Source organism: Balaenoptera ricei, chromosome 15 (genome assembly GCF_028023285.1).
Source record: "Balaenoptera ricei isolate mBalRic1 chromosome 15, mBalRic1.hap2, whole genome shotgun sequence".
NCBI lineage: Eukaryota > Metazoa > Chordata > Mammalia > Artiodactyla > Balaenopteridae > Balaenoptera > Balaenoptera ricei.
In genome coordinates this window covers 69639739-69659367 of record NC_082653.1, presented here as the reverse complement: position 1 = coordinate 69659367, position 19629 = coordinate 69639739, and the positions used below count along the sequence as shown (strand labels likewise).

The following is a 19629-nucleotide window of genomic DNA, read 5'->3' as shown; positions in this document are numbered from 1 at the left end:
TAGAAAAGGGAGGAAAAGCACTGGGTAAAAGTAGGAAATAAATTTGCTAAATAGGGTGAGAAGACTGTTGCAGTAATCCAAGTAAAACTGCTATGTCCTGAACCATGGTGGTGGCAAGTGGAAATGAATAGCAAAGAATAAATCCAAGATAATCACAAGAAATTGGAATAGTTGACAATATTAATAAGAATGACAAAAGAGAGACAGGTTAATGACAACTCCAGACTGTAGAAAGCGAAAATTTTTAAATGGAGGCGCTGCTGTTAGAAATGATAATAGAGGGGCTTCCCTGGTGGCGCAGTGGTTGAGAATCTGCCTGCTAAGGCAGGGGACACGGGTTCGAGCCCTGGTCCGGGAAGATCCCACATGCCACGGAGCAACTAGGCCCGTGAGCCACGACTACTGAGCCTCCGCGTCTGGAGCCTGTGCTCCGCAACAAGAGAGGCCGCGACAGTGAGAGGCCCGCGCACCGCGATGAAGAGTGGCCCCCACTTGCCACAACTAGAGAGAGCCCTCGCACAGAAACGAAGACCCAACACAGCCAAAAATAAATTAATTAATTAATTTTAAAAAGGAAAAAAAAAAAAAAAAAAGAAATGATAATAGAAAATAGGGGGTTACTTTCCACAGGGCCCAACTAGCCTATCAGTCACAACTTACCATAAGTCAGCTCACCTTCACACAGAAGCCAACTGTATGTTACAAGCTAGTTTTGAAAATAATTTCACATCTTCTGCCAAAAAATGTTCACCTACTTTTTCCCTTACACTTTATTCTGTATTCTCCCAGCCTTCCTGCTTCCCCTTTTCCTATCTGCTTGTCAGCCTCTTTTTTCCTCCTTCTTGTCCTCCTATGCCTAAATTAATCACCAAAGCCAGTCTAGCACCACACAACAGGAAGTCACTGGTAACCTTCAAAGCTATAATTTCACTAGATAGTAAAGATGGAAACCAAACTGCTGCAAGAGAGGTTAAGAGTGATCAGATTTTCAAAAATTTAGCCATGATATGAAAAAAAAAAAAACAGGATAAAACTGAAGTTTTTTTTTTAAAATAAGGAAGACTAGTACTTATTTGGAAGTAGAAAAGGGGTTAAGGAATAAAGGTATCAGAGAAGGTGATAATAAATGGGGTAACACAAGAGAAGCTTGTTTACAGTCACAGGTAGTTCATACCTGCAAATGCTAAAGTAGTCAAATAAAATTGATACATCCATAAAACGGAATAACTACGCTGCTGTAAAACAGATAAGGAAGGCCTCCATATTCTGATATGAAAGGATCTGAAAGGTATATAGTTAACTGGGGAAAACACTAAGGTTCAGTATACTATCTTTTGTGTTAAAAGTGGGGAAGAGATAGGAATATATATCCCCCATATGCTTGTATTTGCGTAAAGGAATTCTAGAAGCACACACATACAGAAACTAATAAAAATACCTATTTGTGATAGAAATATGTGGAGAAAAGAGGACAAAAGACAGGGTGGCAGCAACACTGTGTATTTCTAGATAGCATTTGATTTTGAACCATAAAGCATAGGCAGGTAGTGAAGCATAGGTGGTAGTGAAGTCAGCATATCTTCATCTTAAGAATGAAGAGAAAATAAGAAAATAGGATATGATGAGATAGCAGTGAAGATACAGATGATACACAGTCTGGATCTCCTCAAAAAGTAGGAGGCTGAGCTTGAAGGGGGCTTCTACTGGCCTCATAAACTAAGCAATAAAATAATGCTAGTAAAGGATTACAACCCACTGAATAAATGAAGAATCCATGCGTCCCTACTGATATGAATAAATGGATGAATTAACAGGGTAAAGGGACAGATCATACAGTAGAATGTCAACTAATGTAGCAAAAATAATGGACTTAGAAAATCACTATTTAGCAATCCATTGACTCAGGCAAGAATCTTGATGAGAAATAATATATTTACATAGTCTCAAAGTACTCCCAACAATATAATTATTAATTACAAAGAGAAAGTACTAACTTTACAGTGGTGAAACCTGACATATACCAAGTAGTTGGTATTCAACTTACCCAAGTAGTGTAAGTTACCATCGCCAACAATGAGATGAATGGACATGATGCACCTCCTTATGTGAGGCACTAAGCAAAACAACATCAGCCCTGTGCTATTCCTGCCAAAAACACATAATGTAAATCTAGTCAAGAAGAAACATCAGACAAATATAGATTGAGGGACATTCTACCAAATAACTAACCTGTACTCTTTAAAAAATATCAAGGTCTTCAAAAACAAAGACAGACTGAGAAACTGTTCGAGAATACAGGTGACTAAACAAACTTGAAAACTAAATGCAGCCTGTATTCCTAGATCGAATCTCTGACCAGAAAGAAGTTTTGTTTTTTTAAATTTGCTCTAAAAGGTATTACTAAGACAACTGGCAAAATCTGAGTAAGATCTGCAGATTTGCTATTAAGACTGTACTGAATAGTACTTTTCCAATTTTGATAATGGCACTGTAGTTACTAAGAAAATGTCTTTGAATTTAGGAAATATTTATTTTATTTTTAAATTGAAATATAGTTGATTTACAATATTTCAGGTGTCCAGCAGTGATTCAGTTTATACACAAACACACACACACACATTCTTTTTCAGATTCTTTTCCATTATAGGTTACTATAAGATATTGAATATAGTTCCCTGTGCTATACAGCAGGTCCTTGTTGTTTATTTTATATATAGTAGTGTGTATCTGCTAATCCCAAATCCCTAATTTATCCCTCCCTCCCCTCCCCTTCAGTAACCATAGGTTTGTTTTCTATGTCTGAGTCTGTTTGTTTTGTAAATGAGTTGATGTGTATTATTTTTTTAGATTACATATATAAGCGATATCATATAATGTTTGTCTTTCTCTGACTTACTTCACTTAGTATGATAACCTATGTTTGCAGCAACATAGGTCCACCCATGTTGCTGCAAATGGCATTATTTCATTCTTTTTTTATGGCTGAGTATGTTAGGAAATAAATAAGTTTTTAGGGGTAAAGGGACATCATGTCTCTAAGTTACTCTTAAATGGTTCAGGAAAAAACCCAGTACGCATGTAAAAGAGAATGAGAAAGCAAAGGTGGTTAAATATCACCATTTGAGGAACACAGATGGAGGCTATTCAGGAATTTTTTGTCTATTCTTGTAAAATTTCTCTCAGACTGAAATTATTTTCAAATAAAAAGCTCAGGTCGAGGATAGTGATATTAGAATTTTAAAAGAACTGGAACCCCCCACTGTAGTAACAGGAGCACTGTACAGTTTACAAGGTGCTCTGAAGAGATCATCCATTTTGAACCCACAATGCCAAAACACAGAATTTATGTTATTCCCATTTGACACTAAAAGAAACCAAGGATTGGAAGCTCTAAGTGACCTGTATAGTGTAAGACAATGGTAAAGGCTGACCCCAAATCTGGTTTGCTAAACTACTCTCCTAAATCTGCTCCTCTTTTGAGGCTTAACAATTACTAGTTCCTTCATAATTCTTTCCAACTCATACAGAACTCACCCTTGACCTCTGATTAAACAATGCTCATTTTCTAATTATTTCAGATGTTAATCTCACTCTTCCAAATAGAACTAATTACTGTTCTGGGGACAAAAACCAGTTCTACTTATGTTAGTACTCCAATTTAATACCAATTCCTTCTTCCCTGCTGTTACTAACACTCTAACCCCATCCACCACCACACATGCACTCCTGTCACTCTTTCTTCTACCCACATTCTACTTCTTTAAGGACCAGTTTAAATCCAATCTATTCAAACAAGCATTTCCTGGGCAGCACAGCATGAGGTTAAGAGCTCTGGCTCTGATCCCAAAGAGGTGTGGGCTTAAATCTCAACTCCACTACCGACTTGTGTAAGCAACTTGTTTAATTTCTCTAAAGCCTCCATCTCCTCGTTTATAAGAGGTCTTAAACTGCACCTCCCTGAGAGGGTTGTTGTGAAGATTAAATTAGGTAATGCAGAGGAAGTGCTTAAGAGATGCACATAAGTGTACACTAAACATTAGCTACAAGAAACTAGGTACAAAATATGGCACTAAACTAACATTAGGACACAAAGAAGACCGCGACCAAAGAAAGGAGAGGATACGGTAGAAAACGGAATTGACACACCTCTTAGAATGGCTGTCATCAAGAAGACAAGAGGTAACAAGTGTAACAAGTGTTGGTGAGGACATGCAGAAAAGGGAACCTTTGTGCACCATTGGTGGGAATGTAAATTGGTGCAGCCACTATGGAAAACAGTATGGAGGTTCCTTAAAAAACTAAAAATACAACTACTAATGGCCCAGCAATCCCACTTCTGGGTATATATCCAAGAGAAATGAAAACAGGATATCAAAAAGATATCTGCACTCCCATGTTTACTGCAGCATTATTCACAAGATATAGAAACAACCTAAGTGTCCATCAATGAATGAAGAAGGTGTTGTATACACATACAAAGGAATAATATTCAGCCTGGAGAAAGAAGAAAATTCTGCCATTTACAACAACATGGACGAACCTTAAGGGCATTATGATGAGTAAAGTAAGTCAGACAGAGAAGGACAAATACTATATGATTATCACTTATATGCGGACTCTAAAAAACCTGAACTTGCAGTTACCAGGGGCTGGGGGATAGGAGAATTGAGGAGATGTTGTTAAATAGTACAAACCTGCAACTCCTGAAACTAAGGGGAATAAGTTCTGGAAATCTAATGAACAGAATAGTGATTATAGTCAACAATACTATGTTATATGCTTCAAAGTTGCTCAGAGACTGGATTTTAAATGTTCTCACCACAAAAAAGAAATGATAATTATGTGACATGATAGAGGTGTTAGCTAATGCTTCAGTGGTAATCATATTGGAATACTGTAGACCCTTGAACAATGCAGGGGTTAGAGGCACTGATCACATGCAGTCAAAAATCTGCATATAACTTTACAGTTGGCCCTCCAAACCCACAGTTCCACATCTACCGATTCAACCAACCACAGATTGTGTAGTACTATAATATGTATTTAGTGGGAAAAAAAAAATCCACATATAAAAATCCACACAGTTCAAACCCATGTTGTTCAAGGGTAAACACGCATACAAATATTTCAAATCAGCAAGCTGTACACCTTAAACTTGCACAAAGTTAGATGTCAATTATATCTCAATAAAACACACACACATACAGGGGCAATGCACTAACTGCTGGGGGGAAAAAGAAAATGGAATTGATTTTGTTAATCATACCTTAATAAAGTGGGAAAAAATTAAAAAGAAAAAATGGAACTGGATATGTAAAAACAATTATTAATGCACAATGCAGAATGAGGTAGATGCCAAACCAAACAGCTCAAGACCCCAGATTCTAGATTCCAAACCAGACCATACCCAGCACCAAAAGACAAAGATATCACAAGAAAGGAAAACTACAGATCAATAACCCTTGTGACCACAGACTCAAAAATCCTTAACAGAAGACTAATAAATTGAATCTAGCAACATATAATAAGGACTATATGCCTTGCCCAAGAGGGATTTATCCCAGGAATGCAAAGTTGGTTTAACATATGAAAATCAATGTAATACAACATTAATAGAACAAAGGATAAACCAACATGATCTCAATAGACACAGAAAAAGCATTTGACAAAATCCAACACCCTTTCATGACAAGACAAAAACATTCAAACTAGGAATAGAAGGAAACTTCCTTAATCTGATAAAGGCCATCTACAGAAAGCCCACAGTTCACATTATACTTAATGGTTAAGACTGAATGCTCTTCCTCTAAGATTAGAAACAAGACAGGGATGTTCACTCTTGCCATTCCTATTCAACATTTTACTATAGGTTCTAGTCAGGAAAATTAGGCAAGAAAAAGAAATAAAAGGCACCAAGATTGGAAAGGAAATTATAAAACTTTTCTTTATTCACAGTTAATATGGTCCTATATATACAAGTCCTAAGGAATACACACACACACACACACACACACACACACAGTTCAGCACAGCTGCAGGATACAGGATCAACATACAAAAATCAATTGGCTAATGTGCTAAAACATGTATGAACCTTGAGAATGTTATGCTAAGTGAAATAAGCCAGTGACAAAAGGACAAATATTACGAGTGGTTCTAGGAACCACTCAAGAGAGGTTCCTATAACAAATTCATAGAGACAGAAAGTAGAATGGTGGTTCCCAGGGGTAGAGGGGAGGAGAGAATGGGGAGTTATTGTTTAATAGGTACAGAGTCTCAGTTTTGCAAGAAGAAGAGTCACTGGTAGTGACAGTTGCACAACATTGTGAATGTGCTTAATTTCACTGAAATGTACACTCAAAAATGGTTAAGACAGCAAATTGGCCATACCAAAATTTTAAATTTTTGTGCTTCAAAGGACATCAAGAAAGTGAAAAGGCAACCCACAGAATAGAAGAAAATATTTGTAAATCATGTATCTAATAAAGGACTTGTACCTAGAACATATAAAGAACTTTTACAACTCAACACTAAAAATATAACCAAATGTAAAATGGGCAGAGGATTTGAATAGACATTTCTCCAAATCAAATACACAAATGGCCAGTAAGCACGTGAAAGGACGCTCAGCAGTATCGGTCATTAGGGAAATGCAAATCAAAACCACAGTAAGATATCACTTCACAACCACTAAAATGACCATAATCAGAAAGAACAATGACAAGTATGGGTGAGGATGTGGAGAAAATGGAATACTCATGCACCACTGGTGAAAATGTAAAATGGGTGCAGATGCTTTGGAAATAGTTTGGCAGTTCCTCAAAAAGTTAAACATAGAATTACCATATGCCCAGCAATTCAACCCCAAAGTATATACCCAAGAGAACTGAAAATGTACGTCCACACAAAAACTTGCACACGAATGTTCACAGTATCACTATTCATAATAGCCCAAAAGTGAAAGCAACCTTAATGCCCATCAACTGATGAATGGATAAACAAAATGTGGTACAGCTATACAATGGAATGTTTTTTGCCCATAAAAAGAATTAAGTATGTGATACAACATGTATGAACTGTGAAAATATGCTAAGTGAAACAAGCAAGACAAAAGGCCACATATTATACGATTCTATTTATATGAAATGTCCAGAATAGGCAAATCCATACAGAGTATAGATTAGTGGTTGCCAGGGGATGGAGTGAATGGGGAGTGATTGCTAACAGGTATGGGTTTTTTTTTTTGGGGGGGGGGGCTATAAAAAAATGTTCTGGAATTAGGTAGTTGTGATGATTGCACAATTCTGTAAATATACGAAACCACTGAATCATGTACTTTAAAAGAGTGAACTTTATGGTATGTGAATTTAATCTCAATAAAGCTGTTAGAAAAAAAAATTGAGGGAGAAATTGAAGGAGACATTCAGAGAACGAGGAACTGAGGACAGGGCAAAAGGTAGAAGGGATAAAGCTAAACAGATAAGCTTAGCACAGACAAGAGTCTGGTCTTCAATTCCAGAGTCACTAGGGAGGCAGCAGAGGTTTCTAAGAAATAGTTAGTGACAGGCTCAGAACTGTGGCTTGAGCATGATTAACTTGCAGCAGTGTAGAGAATGCACATTTTATGTCCCTTTCTATTTTTACATGGTAAGATTCTCACTTATATGCCTCACATCACCTAGGAATTCACAAGAAGAATATTAAGTAAAACATATTTCTCTGACAGCCTTTGTATGGTCAATTATCAAAGTAATGCTTAAAAATACATTTTAAATTAGTGCATATTTCACACCACACAGCACTATTTCCTTGTGTTTTAGGGGGATACTCCAAAAGAATAAGAGAAAGAAGGGACCCAAGTCAACAAAACACAGATGCCGAAATTATAAAAATATTCAATATCACTGCAGCAAGCTGTTCAATAAATGCTGGCTGACTCAAAACCACTAGTAAGAATAGCAAAACAAGTGACTTGGTTTAATCTTGTTTGTTATTATACAAAATCCAATCAATTACTGTTTGCAGAAAATATCTTGTAAGGTTCAAAGTATAAAATTCCTTAACCAAGTTTCAATCTGTTTTGAACATTCCATCTGAAACGGGAAGTCAGCTGAGTCATGGTCACACAACATACTACTGCCTAAAATTCAAAATGCTTTTCCCTAGTTACAAGAGTAGAAATGTTAGGATTTCTGCTTCATAACCAGCTCACACAGAGTATGCAATTCATTTTAAAAATAAGACCACCTTAATATGACATTTAAACTATACAGTTGGCCCTCCATATCCCAGGTTCCAAATCCACAGATTCAATCAACCAAGGATCAAAAAAAATTCTAGAAAGTTCCAAAAAGCATAACCTGAATTTGCCATACATGGGCAACTGTTTACATAACATTTACATTGTATTTACAACTATTTACATAGTATTTACATTGTATCAGGTATTATAAGTAAACTAAAGATGATTTAAAGTACACAGGAGAATGTGTACAGGTTATATGCAAATACTATACCACTTTATATAAGGGATTCAAGCATCCTTGGATTTTGCTATGGGCTGGGGTGCGGGTTCTGGAACCAATCCCCCTCAGATACTGAGGGACAACTGTATTTTCATGTTGTTGGTCTTTTGGGTTTGTTTTTTTTTTAGAGAACCTATGCCTTAGTCGAATTTTACTTTCTCTCTTTTAAATCTTAAAATCTCCCTTTTACTGACATTATTCAGCTCCTCTAACATCCTCCCTATAACACAATGTTTCTTAATATTTGGGGAGCCATGAGCCTTTGAAATCTGATAAATGCTGAGGATCATCTTTTTCTTTTTTTTTTTTTTTTTAAAGCACACATTCAGTTTTTCAAACTACCTCATACCACCTGTGGTCCCTCTGTGGAATCCAGGATGAGAAACCCTGTTCTGGTGGCACAATGCCACTCTAATTTCATTGGGGTATTCTTCTGAAGAATGCATATCACAAGCCCAGTCCTATGTTTCATTTTCTTACCAGGGTTCAGTTTACTACTGGTGAAAGCCAAAAACACGCAACTTTTATGTCTAACAATAGAAGAGCTACCTTCAGAATAACCCTTCAAAAAGCTGCAATCATTATAGTTGGCCAATTTAAAAAAGATTGTAATTACTGTAACCTCAACTATTTAAAATTATACCTCAGTTTCAACTAATTGTTTGGCATATCCTAAAATGGAAGAAACACTGAGCTAGTGTAAAGGTAAAAGTACTGGGCAAACTTTTAGCTAATTTCCTTCAAAGGGGTCAGGGAGACAGCCTGATGTGATGCACTAAGAACAAACACGTCACCTATGTGATATTCCTGCCAAAAAGGTTTAACCTGAATCTAATCATACAGAAACAACCAGACAAATCCAAATGGAAGCCTGCAAAAACAACTTGTCTGGACTATTCCAAAATGTCCATGTCATGAAAGGGGAAGAAATGCATAAGGATCTGCTCCTGATGGAAGGAAATTACAGATGACTAAATGCAACCCTGGATTAAGGAACTGAGAGAAAAGAACAAACTACATTTTAAAAGATACTATTAGGGGTTTTCCTGGTGGCGCAGTGGTTAAGAATCCGCCTGCCGGGCTTCCCTGGTGGCGCAGTGGTTGAGAATCCGCCTGCCAATGCAGGGGACACAGGTTCGAGCCTTGGTCTGGGAAGATCCCACATGCCGCGGAGTGACTGGGCCCGTGAGCCACAACTACTGAGCCTGCGCGTCTGGAGCCTGTGCTCCGCAACAAGAGAGGCCGCGATAGTGAGAGGCCCGCGCACCGCGATGAAGAGTGGCCCCCACTTGCCACAACTAGAGAAAGCCCTCGCACAGAAACGAAGACCCAACACAGCCAAAAATAAAATAATTAATTAATTAATTTAAAAAAAAAAAAAAATCCGCCTGCCAATGCAGGAGACACGGGTTCGAGCCCTGGTCCGGGAAGATCCCACACGCTGCAGAGCAACTAAGCCCGTGAGCCAAAACTACTGAAGCCCGCGCGCCTAGAGCCCGTGCTCCGCAACGAGAGAAGCCACCGTGATGAGAAGCCTGCGCACCAAAACGAAGAGTAGCCCCAGCTCGCCCCAACTAAAGAAAGCCTGCGCGCAACAACCAAGACCCAACGCAGCCAAAAATAAAATAAATTAAAAAAAAAATTAAATAGCTACCCGACCCCCCCCAAAAAATGTCCATAAATAAATAAAAAATAAAAGACATTATTACGACAACTGGGAAAATTTGAATATGGACCAAATAGTACTGTAACAAAGTTAAACTTCCCCGACTGTGATAATTTGATTGCTGTTATGTAGAATGCCCTTGTTCTTGGAAGATACATGTTGTCTTATTTAGGGGTGAGAGGGCATGATAAAACAAATTTAGCAAAATATTAGTAACTGGTAAACCTAGGTGGAGATACAGGTGTTCACTGAACTATTCTTGCTACTTTGCTGAAGATTAGAATGATTTTTTTAATTTTGTAAATGAGAGGACATTTTCTTGATTTTGAGTGAGAGACGTCATAAGTCAGTCTGACAAGAATATATACAGCCATATCTATTTTAGTCTTTCCAATTATGGGCAATACTTCTGAGGTTGTCATAAAACAGAACTGTAAAGGACTGTATTTTATACTTGCACACTTACTTCAGATGCCAAAACTCCCAAGAGTTACAGAATGGTACTCAGATTTTTTAATGATGTTTATATTTAAAATTTCCAGAGGGTTGTTACACATTTTAAAATTAAGCTTACAGTTTGTGATTCATTTATTCTACCAACTGATATACCACATAGCTACCAAATAAAGCTAGAAAGAAACCTACTAATATGAAATTGCTGGCCTACAAACTACATCACAGGAAAGCAACAGAAAAGCTTAACAAAATCATAAGGTGATTTTTTTTTTTTTCCGGATAAAGTTTGGTGAATTCCAAGAGCAGGGTCCACCTTATCTAGGAAGACCTAATGCCCTGGTTTACTCCTGCTGTCCCTAGTCTTTTCTTATTTAGCATGTCCCAAGTAAAGGTGTCTCAGATAAAAACGTTCCAATTTAGATGCTACATTATACGGTACATAGCATCTTTAACGACTTCTCTTAAATGATGGCGTTTAATGGTTGGTTTAGGGAGAAAAAAAATCAGCATAACATGAAGCATGTAGTTCTACTTTAGACAACACACCCTACATTATAGTAAATTAGTAAAATGGTCATGAAATATATTGAGGGAATTGTTCTCACATTTTCAGAAAAAAAAAGGGAAACCAAAGTTATCTTTCTTCTATTGTGCAATATAAAACACTGCCTAGCTGTAAGAACCCTATAGTGAGAGTCAAAAAGGCCTGTTTGAATCCCAGCTCTGTCACTTGTTAGAGACTATAACCTTGACCATAGCTTTCTCATCTGTAAAATGAAGGGATAAGAATGTTGGCTGGGATCATAGTCTAAATCTAAATATTCAATGATTCTATCACTTTGGATATATATATATATATATATATATATATTTTAAGTTAGATAAGTTGAGTTACAAGAGATTTTTTACAACTATAAACTGTAACTTACCATCTTCTCTCTCCAAACTCCTATTTCTGTTCTCACATCTATTCTGTTCAGAGGCTGGGTCAATCTCCCATTCAGCCAAGATAGAGACCCCGTGCATTTAGACAACTAATCACAGACTAAGTAGCTGCCAAACCCCAGATTGCACATCTTCAGTATCTCACACTCTCCCCTCTTTTCTACTACCATTTTAATTCAGGTCTTCATCACACCTCTTGCCCAGATCACTAGTTATCATTTTTCTATCCTATCACCACTCTACCTAAAAGCACCTAGTAGCTTCCCACAATGTAAGATTTATGCAAAAAGTCCTCAACCTGATATTCAAGAAACTCTACACCTGCCCCCACCCTTATATGCCACTCCAACTGAACTACTTACTGCTATTTCAAAATTCCCTATACTTTCTGGATTTTGTGCCTTCATTTCTGCTGTTGTTCCTACATTGCCTTTTTCTCTGCCTTTCAAAACTGATTCCATTCTTTAAAATTTAGTTCCAATGGCAATCTCGCAGATCTAGACATTACAGTTCTCTTTTGAATGCCCAGGATACCGACAAAAAGTGACAATTTTAATGGCCAACAGTAAATTAAGATAGTTTACCTCGTGTGGGCAACTAAACTTATCTATTGTGCCAATTTTGTTTAACTGGCACGGGCTACCTGGCATGCTGTCTTGAGGGTTTGCAGTTCAGCAAAGGGAAAGGAGAATGGCAATATAACTTTGTCATTCATTCAGAGACTAGAGTTTCCAAACACGGGGTCTACACAATGGGAATTTGGAGTTCCATGGTATTAAAACATATCTAACATTTAAAGATTTAACGTTAAAAATCCAAATGTTTGGTTATCTTCGTGAAACATGAAGATCTACAACAGTGTGGGTGATTTTGCCCTCCAGGGGACCTCTGGCAGTATCTGAAGACATTTTTGATTGTCACATCTGAGTATTTCTGGTAGATGCTGCTGAACATCCCACAATGCACAGGGCAGAATTCAAAATAATAAATGATCTGGTCAAAATGTCAACAGTGCCCAGGTTGAGAAATTCTGATCTAGAAGTGTTGCTTATATGTGTGGGTTGTGCCTCCCCAAAGATTTTTTCAAATTTTTCAAGGTGAAGAACCATGCCTCTTGTGAAGCAACACAATACAGTCCAAAGCATACCAGTGGTGTGGCCTCCTGAAAGCTACTTAACCTCTCTGTACATCAAAGTCTTCACCTATAAAACAGGAACAGTAAAAGTACCTACCTCACAGTGTTCCAGGATCAGATGAGTCAATATAAGACCTTCAGAAAAGTGTGCCAGGCAGACAGAAAAAACATTCAATAAATTCAGCTACTTCCATTCTTCCCTTCCCTAGTGCCTAGTCTTCCATTTGGAACATATAAGATGCTCAAGAAATGTTTACTGAATGAATATAGGATAATGCCTTCCTGGGGAGAGCACAAATGGGTAAAGATATACTCTCCTTATTTGTGAAAAAGGAAGCACAGAGCTAAGGATGGAGTTGAAAGGAAGCATTTACCCACCTAATCATCTCTCTCCCTCCTCAGGAAACTTTTAACCTTTAGGAAATGTTCCCCTCTCACAGGGTCCTTAGTACACAGTGCCCTGTTGTTTTTCCTTTTCATTTCTTCTGACCAACTGAAGAGCCTTAAGTATATGAATGGAATGGTATCTTCTTTTGACTCTTACATCATCTACCTTGTATTAGTTATTTATGTACCCATGACAGTCCCCCTCCTAGATTGCACATGCTCTCTGTGGCCAGGGACAACACTTGATTCCTTTTTATAAAACCCTAGGGACCTAACAGACCTTAGCAACTAGCTGGCCCAAACCTCTTGTTTTATAGATTAGGAACAGAGAGGCTAAGTGATTTGCCAAGAGTCAAGGTCATATTGTAAGTGCCAAAGCTGGGATTCAGACTCTGATACATAGCTGATACAGCGACTCCAAGTTCTATCCAACTGTAATAGCATATAAAAATTATACCTGTGGTACAGACCATTTTTAATTTATAGTCCCAGAAAACCTCCATAGGAATTACACTGATATAGTTACCTGACAAAGCAAAAACAGAAAGAGAGACTGACACCTCCAAGCTCCTTTCTGAAATTACACCTTAAAAACTCAACCTGTTTTATTTAACGGTTTCATATCTTAACATTTCTTTAATAGCTTTTGACAAAACTTATTTAAATATCCAACAGTTATTTAGTCAGTGACATCGGGTTTAATTTCCTTTAAATGATCCTGTAATTATTTTGAATAACAGAAAATCTCTTATTTGGTAAGACGATGACGTCCATCCTTCACCGACTGAACAGATTCTTTAATGATCACTTTAACAAATTAATATCTATAAAACTCAAAAGACTAGCAGCTTGAAATTATTCTATATGCTGAAAAATATTCAGATGATTTGAACTGTGAATGTTAAGAACCTCAACATAAGCATAAAACTTACAATCACCAAGCACAAACTACATTAAGATCTGAGACAGAGAAATTTTATTTTATTCTGTTCAAGTGAAAGAAAGCTGCTCACTGATTAGGTTTATCTAGAAGTTTCTCTGAGTGTCCCAATACGATGCAAAAGAAAACGGCGAATAAGAAAGGAAAAGACTGTAAGACAGAAAATGAATGTGAAAAAGAGTTAAATACGGTGCAATGCCCTGATGCTTAAGCAATTACAGCTCAATAAAGCTCAACATTTCCATAAAGGCATCGTTTAAAAAAACCAAAAAACCCCTTTGTGGTGATGATTTAAATTACCAGTGCAAAAGCACTCAGGTCCAAGAGGAATGAGAACCACTTACTGGGAACAGATTTTTAATTATTTTACCAGCTGATAAAAAGAGCACACACCGAACGTAGATAAAAATGTATTTTCAAAAGAAAACAAAACGCAGCTTATGCTTGGTAAAGTTCAAGGGCAAAACTGTTTCCAGTGCAACAGAATCCGCCTGACTACAATGTGTTGAAAAAAAATGCGAACACATAGTATCTTTTTATAAAGGCAACAATTTGAGTTACAAAGTAATAACGGGGAAGCCAAAACAGTTTGACAGCCCGCCATAAGGGCCGCCTCAATCATGAGTCACACAATGCCTGCAACCATTTACAATAGTAATTAATGCACAAGTCCCCTAATTAAATTCTAAAAGGGTGAGAATGCTTTAACTAAGTTTACAAGAATTGCTTTTCGTTGTGGTTCCCCCCCCCCCCAAAGAAAGGAACACACGCGTAATTACGCATCTCCCCGCAATCCCTCCATCCAGTATTCCCTCCGGCCTCTTCTCCGTGTCTGCTCCCTGCGTGCAAAAGAAAATGACACCGGGTAACTTCTAAACCCAGCAAGGGCGAGCCAGAGTGGAAATACAAGATTAATAGGTCGAGAGGCGGTAAGCTCGCCCATCTTACCTGCTAAGATTTCTTTCTACGTCTTTGGTAGCTTTAGCTTCCAATTCTCTGGAACAGAAAAGAAAAAGGGAGAGAGAGAGAGAGAGAGAGATGCGCATGAAAACGGAGCTGCTGCGGCAGAGGCTCGCGCCGGGGCCGGAGGGGGAGGGGGAGGGGAGCCCGTGGGGGCTCACAAAGCTGCGGGGCTGCAACCCCGACTGCGGTCAGGCGGCGCGGGCGAGCCGCAGCCCCCGGCCCGGCCCCAGCGGCGCAGCGCGGCCCCTCCGGGCCTCCCGTCCGGCCTCCGCAGCAGCGCAGCCGGCTTCCCTCGCGCCGAGGCCCGAGGTCTCGGGGACGCCCGGCGCCGCCGCTGCAGCCCGCGGTCGCGGGCCCTGCGGCAGCGCCCGAGGCTCCTCCCGCCCGGAGGGAGGCCCCCGCCCCGCTCACCTCATGTGTGTAAAGTGCACGAGCAAGTGGGGCGCGGCGAGTGAGGCTCGCGAGCCTCAAGCCCTCCGTAGCGCCGCGGGGAGAGGCCCGAGCCGCTGCACCAGCGCCATTTTCTACACCGACCCGCTGCCGCCGCCGCCGCCGCCGCCACCGCCGCCGCTGCAGGCCCCAAACCGGAAGTGAATGCCCCACTCGGCAACCCCTTCCGGGGGTGCCGCGGCCACCGGCCTCAAGATGGAGGTCCTAGCAACTAGAGCCGCAGACGGGGTAGGCCCTTGGCAACCGCCCCGGCGCGGCGCGGCCCCCGGCTGGACCTCCCTGGGGGGATGGGGGGTGGGGGGTCACAGCCTCCGAGGCGCCCCGCACAGCGGCAGGGGGCCTCGCCGAACTCCGAGCCCAGCCTTTCTTGGCACGGCCGCCTCGGATTCTGACTTGAGTCCCTCTCCTCCTCCTTCTTTGCTGCGACACAAGTTTCCTTCCCTGCTGCCCGGCCCCTCCCCCACCAAAACACACCAGAAAAAAAAAAAAAAATCGCCTAAACCGCAAATTCTACCCCAGCCGCAGCATGATGATCCCGCGCTGCTTTTGAAATCCGCCACTTCTAATTATTTTTGACCTTGGGCCAATTATTTAACCTCTCTGCTTCTCTGTTTCCTCCTCAGATAAGAATGCATACCTGAGGATGACAGTGAGGTTTAAAAGCGATTTTTATCCTTCGAATTTGGCAGACCATTTGACTCAGCAATTCCACTTGCATGAACTTCTGTTCAAAAAATAATCCTAGATAGCTACAGATAATGTCACCGTCGTGATATTAAGTCCTGCGTTGATGGTGGTGAAAAATTGTGAACGGCCAAAATGTCCAACATTACGACGTGGTTTTAAAAACTGAACTCCTGTAAATAGTGCTGCAATGAACTTTGTGGTAAATGTCTCTTTTTGAATTATGGTTTTCTCAGGGTATATGCCCAGTAGTGGGATTGCTGGGTCATATGGTAGTTCTATTTTTAGTTTTTTAAGGAAGCTCCATACTGTTCTCCATAGTGGTTGTTCATTGCAGCACTGTTTACAATAGCCAGGACATGGAACCAACCTAAATGTCCATCGACAGATGAATGGATAAAGAAGATGTGGCACATACATACACTGGAATATTGCTCAGCCATAAAAAGAAATGAAATTGAGTTATTTGTAGTGAGGTGGATGGACCTAGCGTCTGTCATACAGAGTGAGTCAGAGAAAAACAAATATCGTATGCTAACGCATATATATGGTATCTTAAAAACAAAAATGGTACCGATGAACCTAGTTCAGGATTAAAGAGGTAGACATAGAAAATGGACTTGAGGACATGGGGTGGGAAGGCGAAGCTGGGGTGAAGTGAGAGTAGCATCGACATATATACACTACCGAATGTGAAATAGTTCGCTGCTGGGAAGCAGCAGCATAGCACAGGGAGATCGTCTCCTCGCTTTGCCATGACCTAGAGGGGTGGGATAAAGAGGATGGGAGGGAGGCTCAAGAGAGAGGGGATATGGGGACATGTGTATGCATATGGCTGATTTGCTTTGTTGTGCAACAGAAACACAGTATTGTGAAGCAATTATACTCCAATAAAGATCTATTAAAAAAAAAACTGAACTACTGCATGCGTTAGGATACTATAAAAATGCTGGAGAGGAAGAGTAATGGCACAGCGGAAAATGGTTACAATAGAATAAGTAAAAAAGCAAGTTCTTAAGTAGCTCACACTGTGAAAGCAGGTAGATACAGTAAGATACTTATATATGAAGACAGTAAGATACATATGTGTACATAAAGTAAAAATATATACCTACATGTAGATACAAGATACATACCTACGGGTAGATACAGCAATATACATACCTGTATATACAATAAGATACATATATTCCTGTGCGTATGTGTGTATTCTTTCCATCCTCTCAAAACGCTTTTTCTTTTTTTTCTTTTCTTTCTTTATTTTTGGCTGCATTGGATCTTCGTAGCTGCATGGGCTTTCTCTAGTTGCTGAGAGCGGGGGCTACTCTTCGTTACCGTGTGCGGGCTTCTCATTGTAGTGGCTTCTCTTGTTGCAGAGCACGGGCTCTAGTCACATGAGCTTCAGTAGTTATGGCACGCAGGCTCAGTAGTTGTGGCGCATGGGCTTAGTTGCTCTGCAGCATGTGGGATCTTCCCGGACCAGTGCTCAAACCCGTGTCCCCTGCATTGGCAGGCGGATTCTTAACCACTGCGCCACCAGGGAAGTCCCTCACAACGCTTTCTTCCCCCTAAAGATGATTCCAACTCTGTGCTTGCAATCCATTCCTTCTCAGGAACCTCACTTTACGGATCATCCCATTTTCCTCTTTCTACTGGCTTTGATCCTTTCATTGCCTTTAAAACATGCCCAAATCTCTCCCATTAAAAAGAAAACAAAACCTCCCTTGACTGTCCAGTTCCTGTCCTCTCTCAGGGAGATGGGTAATAAGTTAATGAATAAAGGAATGAATGGATGCACAGAAAGTCCTAAAGCATATGTACACAAATGTTAACTGATGATATAGTTAAGTTTTTGATTTCCTTCTCTTAATGTATCTGGCTTTTTTTTTTTTCATTTTTATACAATGAGCATGTAAAAAAAAATTTTTTTTTAAATCTGGTTTACAAAATGTAAAATGTAGGGGGCACCAAATAAATGCTAGTGACTTTACTTTTCTTGCCATATCCCTAAGTTTGATTCATCCATGCATATATTTGGGTTTGTTTTCTTTTATTGTTCTTTCTACTTAAAGCATTAAAAATTACATTACAGCATTTCTTTAGGAGTTAAAAAAATGAACATGTATATATAGAACAGTATGCTTTCATACCAGGTTTGTGAATAGTTTTCCACAAGAGCATAAAGCAATGTAATATTTATCAACATTTACACAGCTGTTAAGATTAACTGATTTTTTTTAAAAAATTAGACTTTCTTAGGTTTGAATAAATCATTGATTCTCATTTGGGGCAATTTGGCTCCCTAACCCTCACACAAAGATTTAGCAATTTCTGGTTTCTGATGGTCACAACTGGATGCTACTGGTACCTAGTGGGTAGAGGCCAGGGATTCTGCTAAACATCCTACAGTGCACAGCACAGCCCCACTCCCCCCCAGCGTGAGAGTATCTGAACCAAAATACCAATAGCACCCAAGGTTGAGAAACCCTGGAACTAATTCTCAGCTCCAGGGAAGCTGAGAAGATATAATTTCTTGAAGATCTTTTCAGAGTGGTTTGACACAATCACATATGACTTCTCCAGGGCTGCATTATGAAGTCATGCTAATCACTTTTTGATTATATCTTAAACTTGGTGCATAGGGGTAGGTCAAAGAAGAATGACAACAGAAAACCAGCACTGATTCCTTATCAGAAACCTACTGGACTTCCCTGGTGGTCCAGTGGTTAAGACTCCATGCTTCCAATACAGGGGGCCATGGGTTCAATCCCTGGTTGGGGAAGTTCCACATGCTGCATGGTGTGGCCAAAAAAAAAGAAAAAGAAAAGAAGCCTACTAAGGGGTCTTCTCTTATTATTCTTTCTCTTTATTAATAATTAGTCTCTCTATTGAATATTTCCCATCATCATACAAACATATTCTAGTAACTTCCACAATAAGAAAAAAATGCAAACAAAACAAAAAACAACTCCATGGATGCCTCATTCCTCTCCAGCTTCATTTCTTTTCTTTTTTTTTCTCTCTTTCCCAGAAAAACTTCTTGAAAAGGTGTTCTATACCAGATGCTTCCAGTTGCTCACCTCCTTTCCCAGCCCACTCTAACCTGACATCCCCACTCCTCCCCCCAAATAGCTCTTATCAAAGTCAGAAATGACCTTGAAGCTCTCAAACTCAATAGTAACATTTCTATCCTGCTCTTGATTTACTTCTTTTTTTTTTTTTTGGCTGCCTTGGGTCTTCATTGCTGCACACGGGCTTTCTCTAGTTGTGGCGAGCGGGGGCTACTCTTCGTTGTGGTGCGCAGGCTTCTCATTGCGGTGGCTTCTCTTGTTGCGGAGCACGGGCTCTAGGCACGTGGGCTTCAGTAGGTGCAGCTTGCAGGCTCAGTAGTTGCAGCACATGGGCTTAGTTGCTCCGCGGCATGTGGGATCTTCCTGGACCAGGGCTGGAACCCATGTCCCCTGCATTGGCAGGCAGA

The 19629-nt window shown here is 39.8% G+C and overlaps 1 protein-coding gene across 8 annotated transcripts in view; it reads right to left on the bottom strand.

Annotated features, from left to right (window-relative positions):
- Positions 1-15591, bottom strand: part of TNRC6A (trinucleotide repeat containing adaptor 6A) — a 97795-nt gene extending 82204 nt beyond the window's left edge. For 6 of the 8 annotated variants that reach the window (XR_009497721.1, XM_059898307.1, XM_059898311.1 and 3 more), the window contains exons 1-3: positions 15429-15591; positions 15003-15050; positions 14834-14893 (exon numbers count right to left, since the gene is read on the bottom strand). Coding sequence is in view for 7 of the 8 variants with exons in the window: in XM_059898307.1 (XP_059754290.1) it covers positions 14834-14893; positions 15003-15050; positions 15429-15433 (113 nt within the window). In the remaining variant the exon portion in view is untranslated. Of the gene's footprint in view, positions 1-14823; positions 14894-15002; positions 15051-15428 lie in introns of those variants that run through there. The other 2 variants (XM_059898309.1, XM_059898310.1) reach the window with 2 other exon arrangements.
- Positions 15592-19629: the final 4038 nt, after the last annotated feature.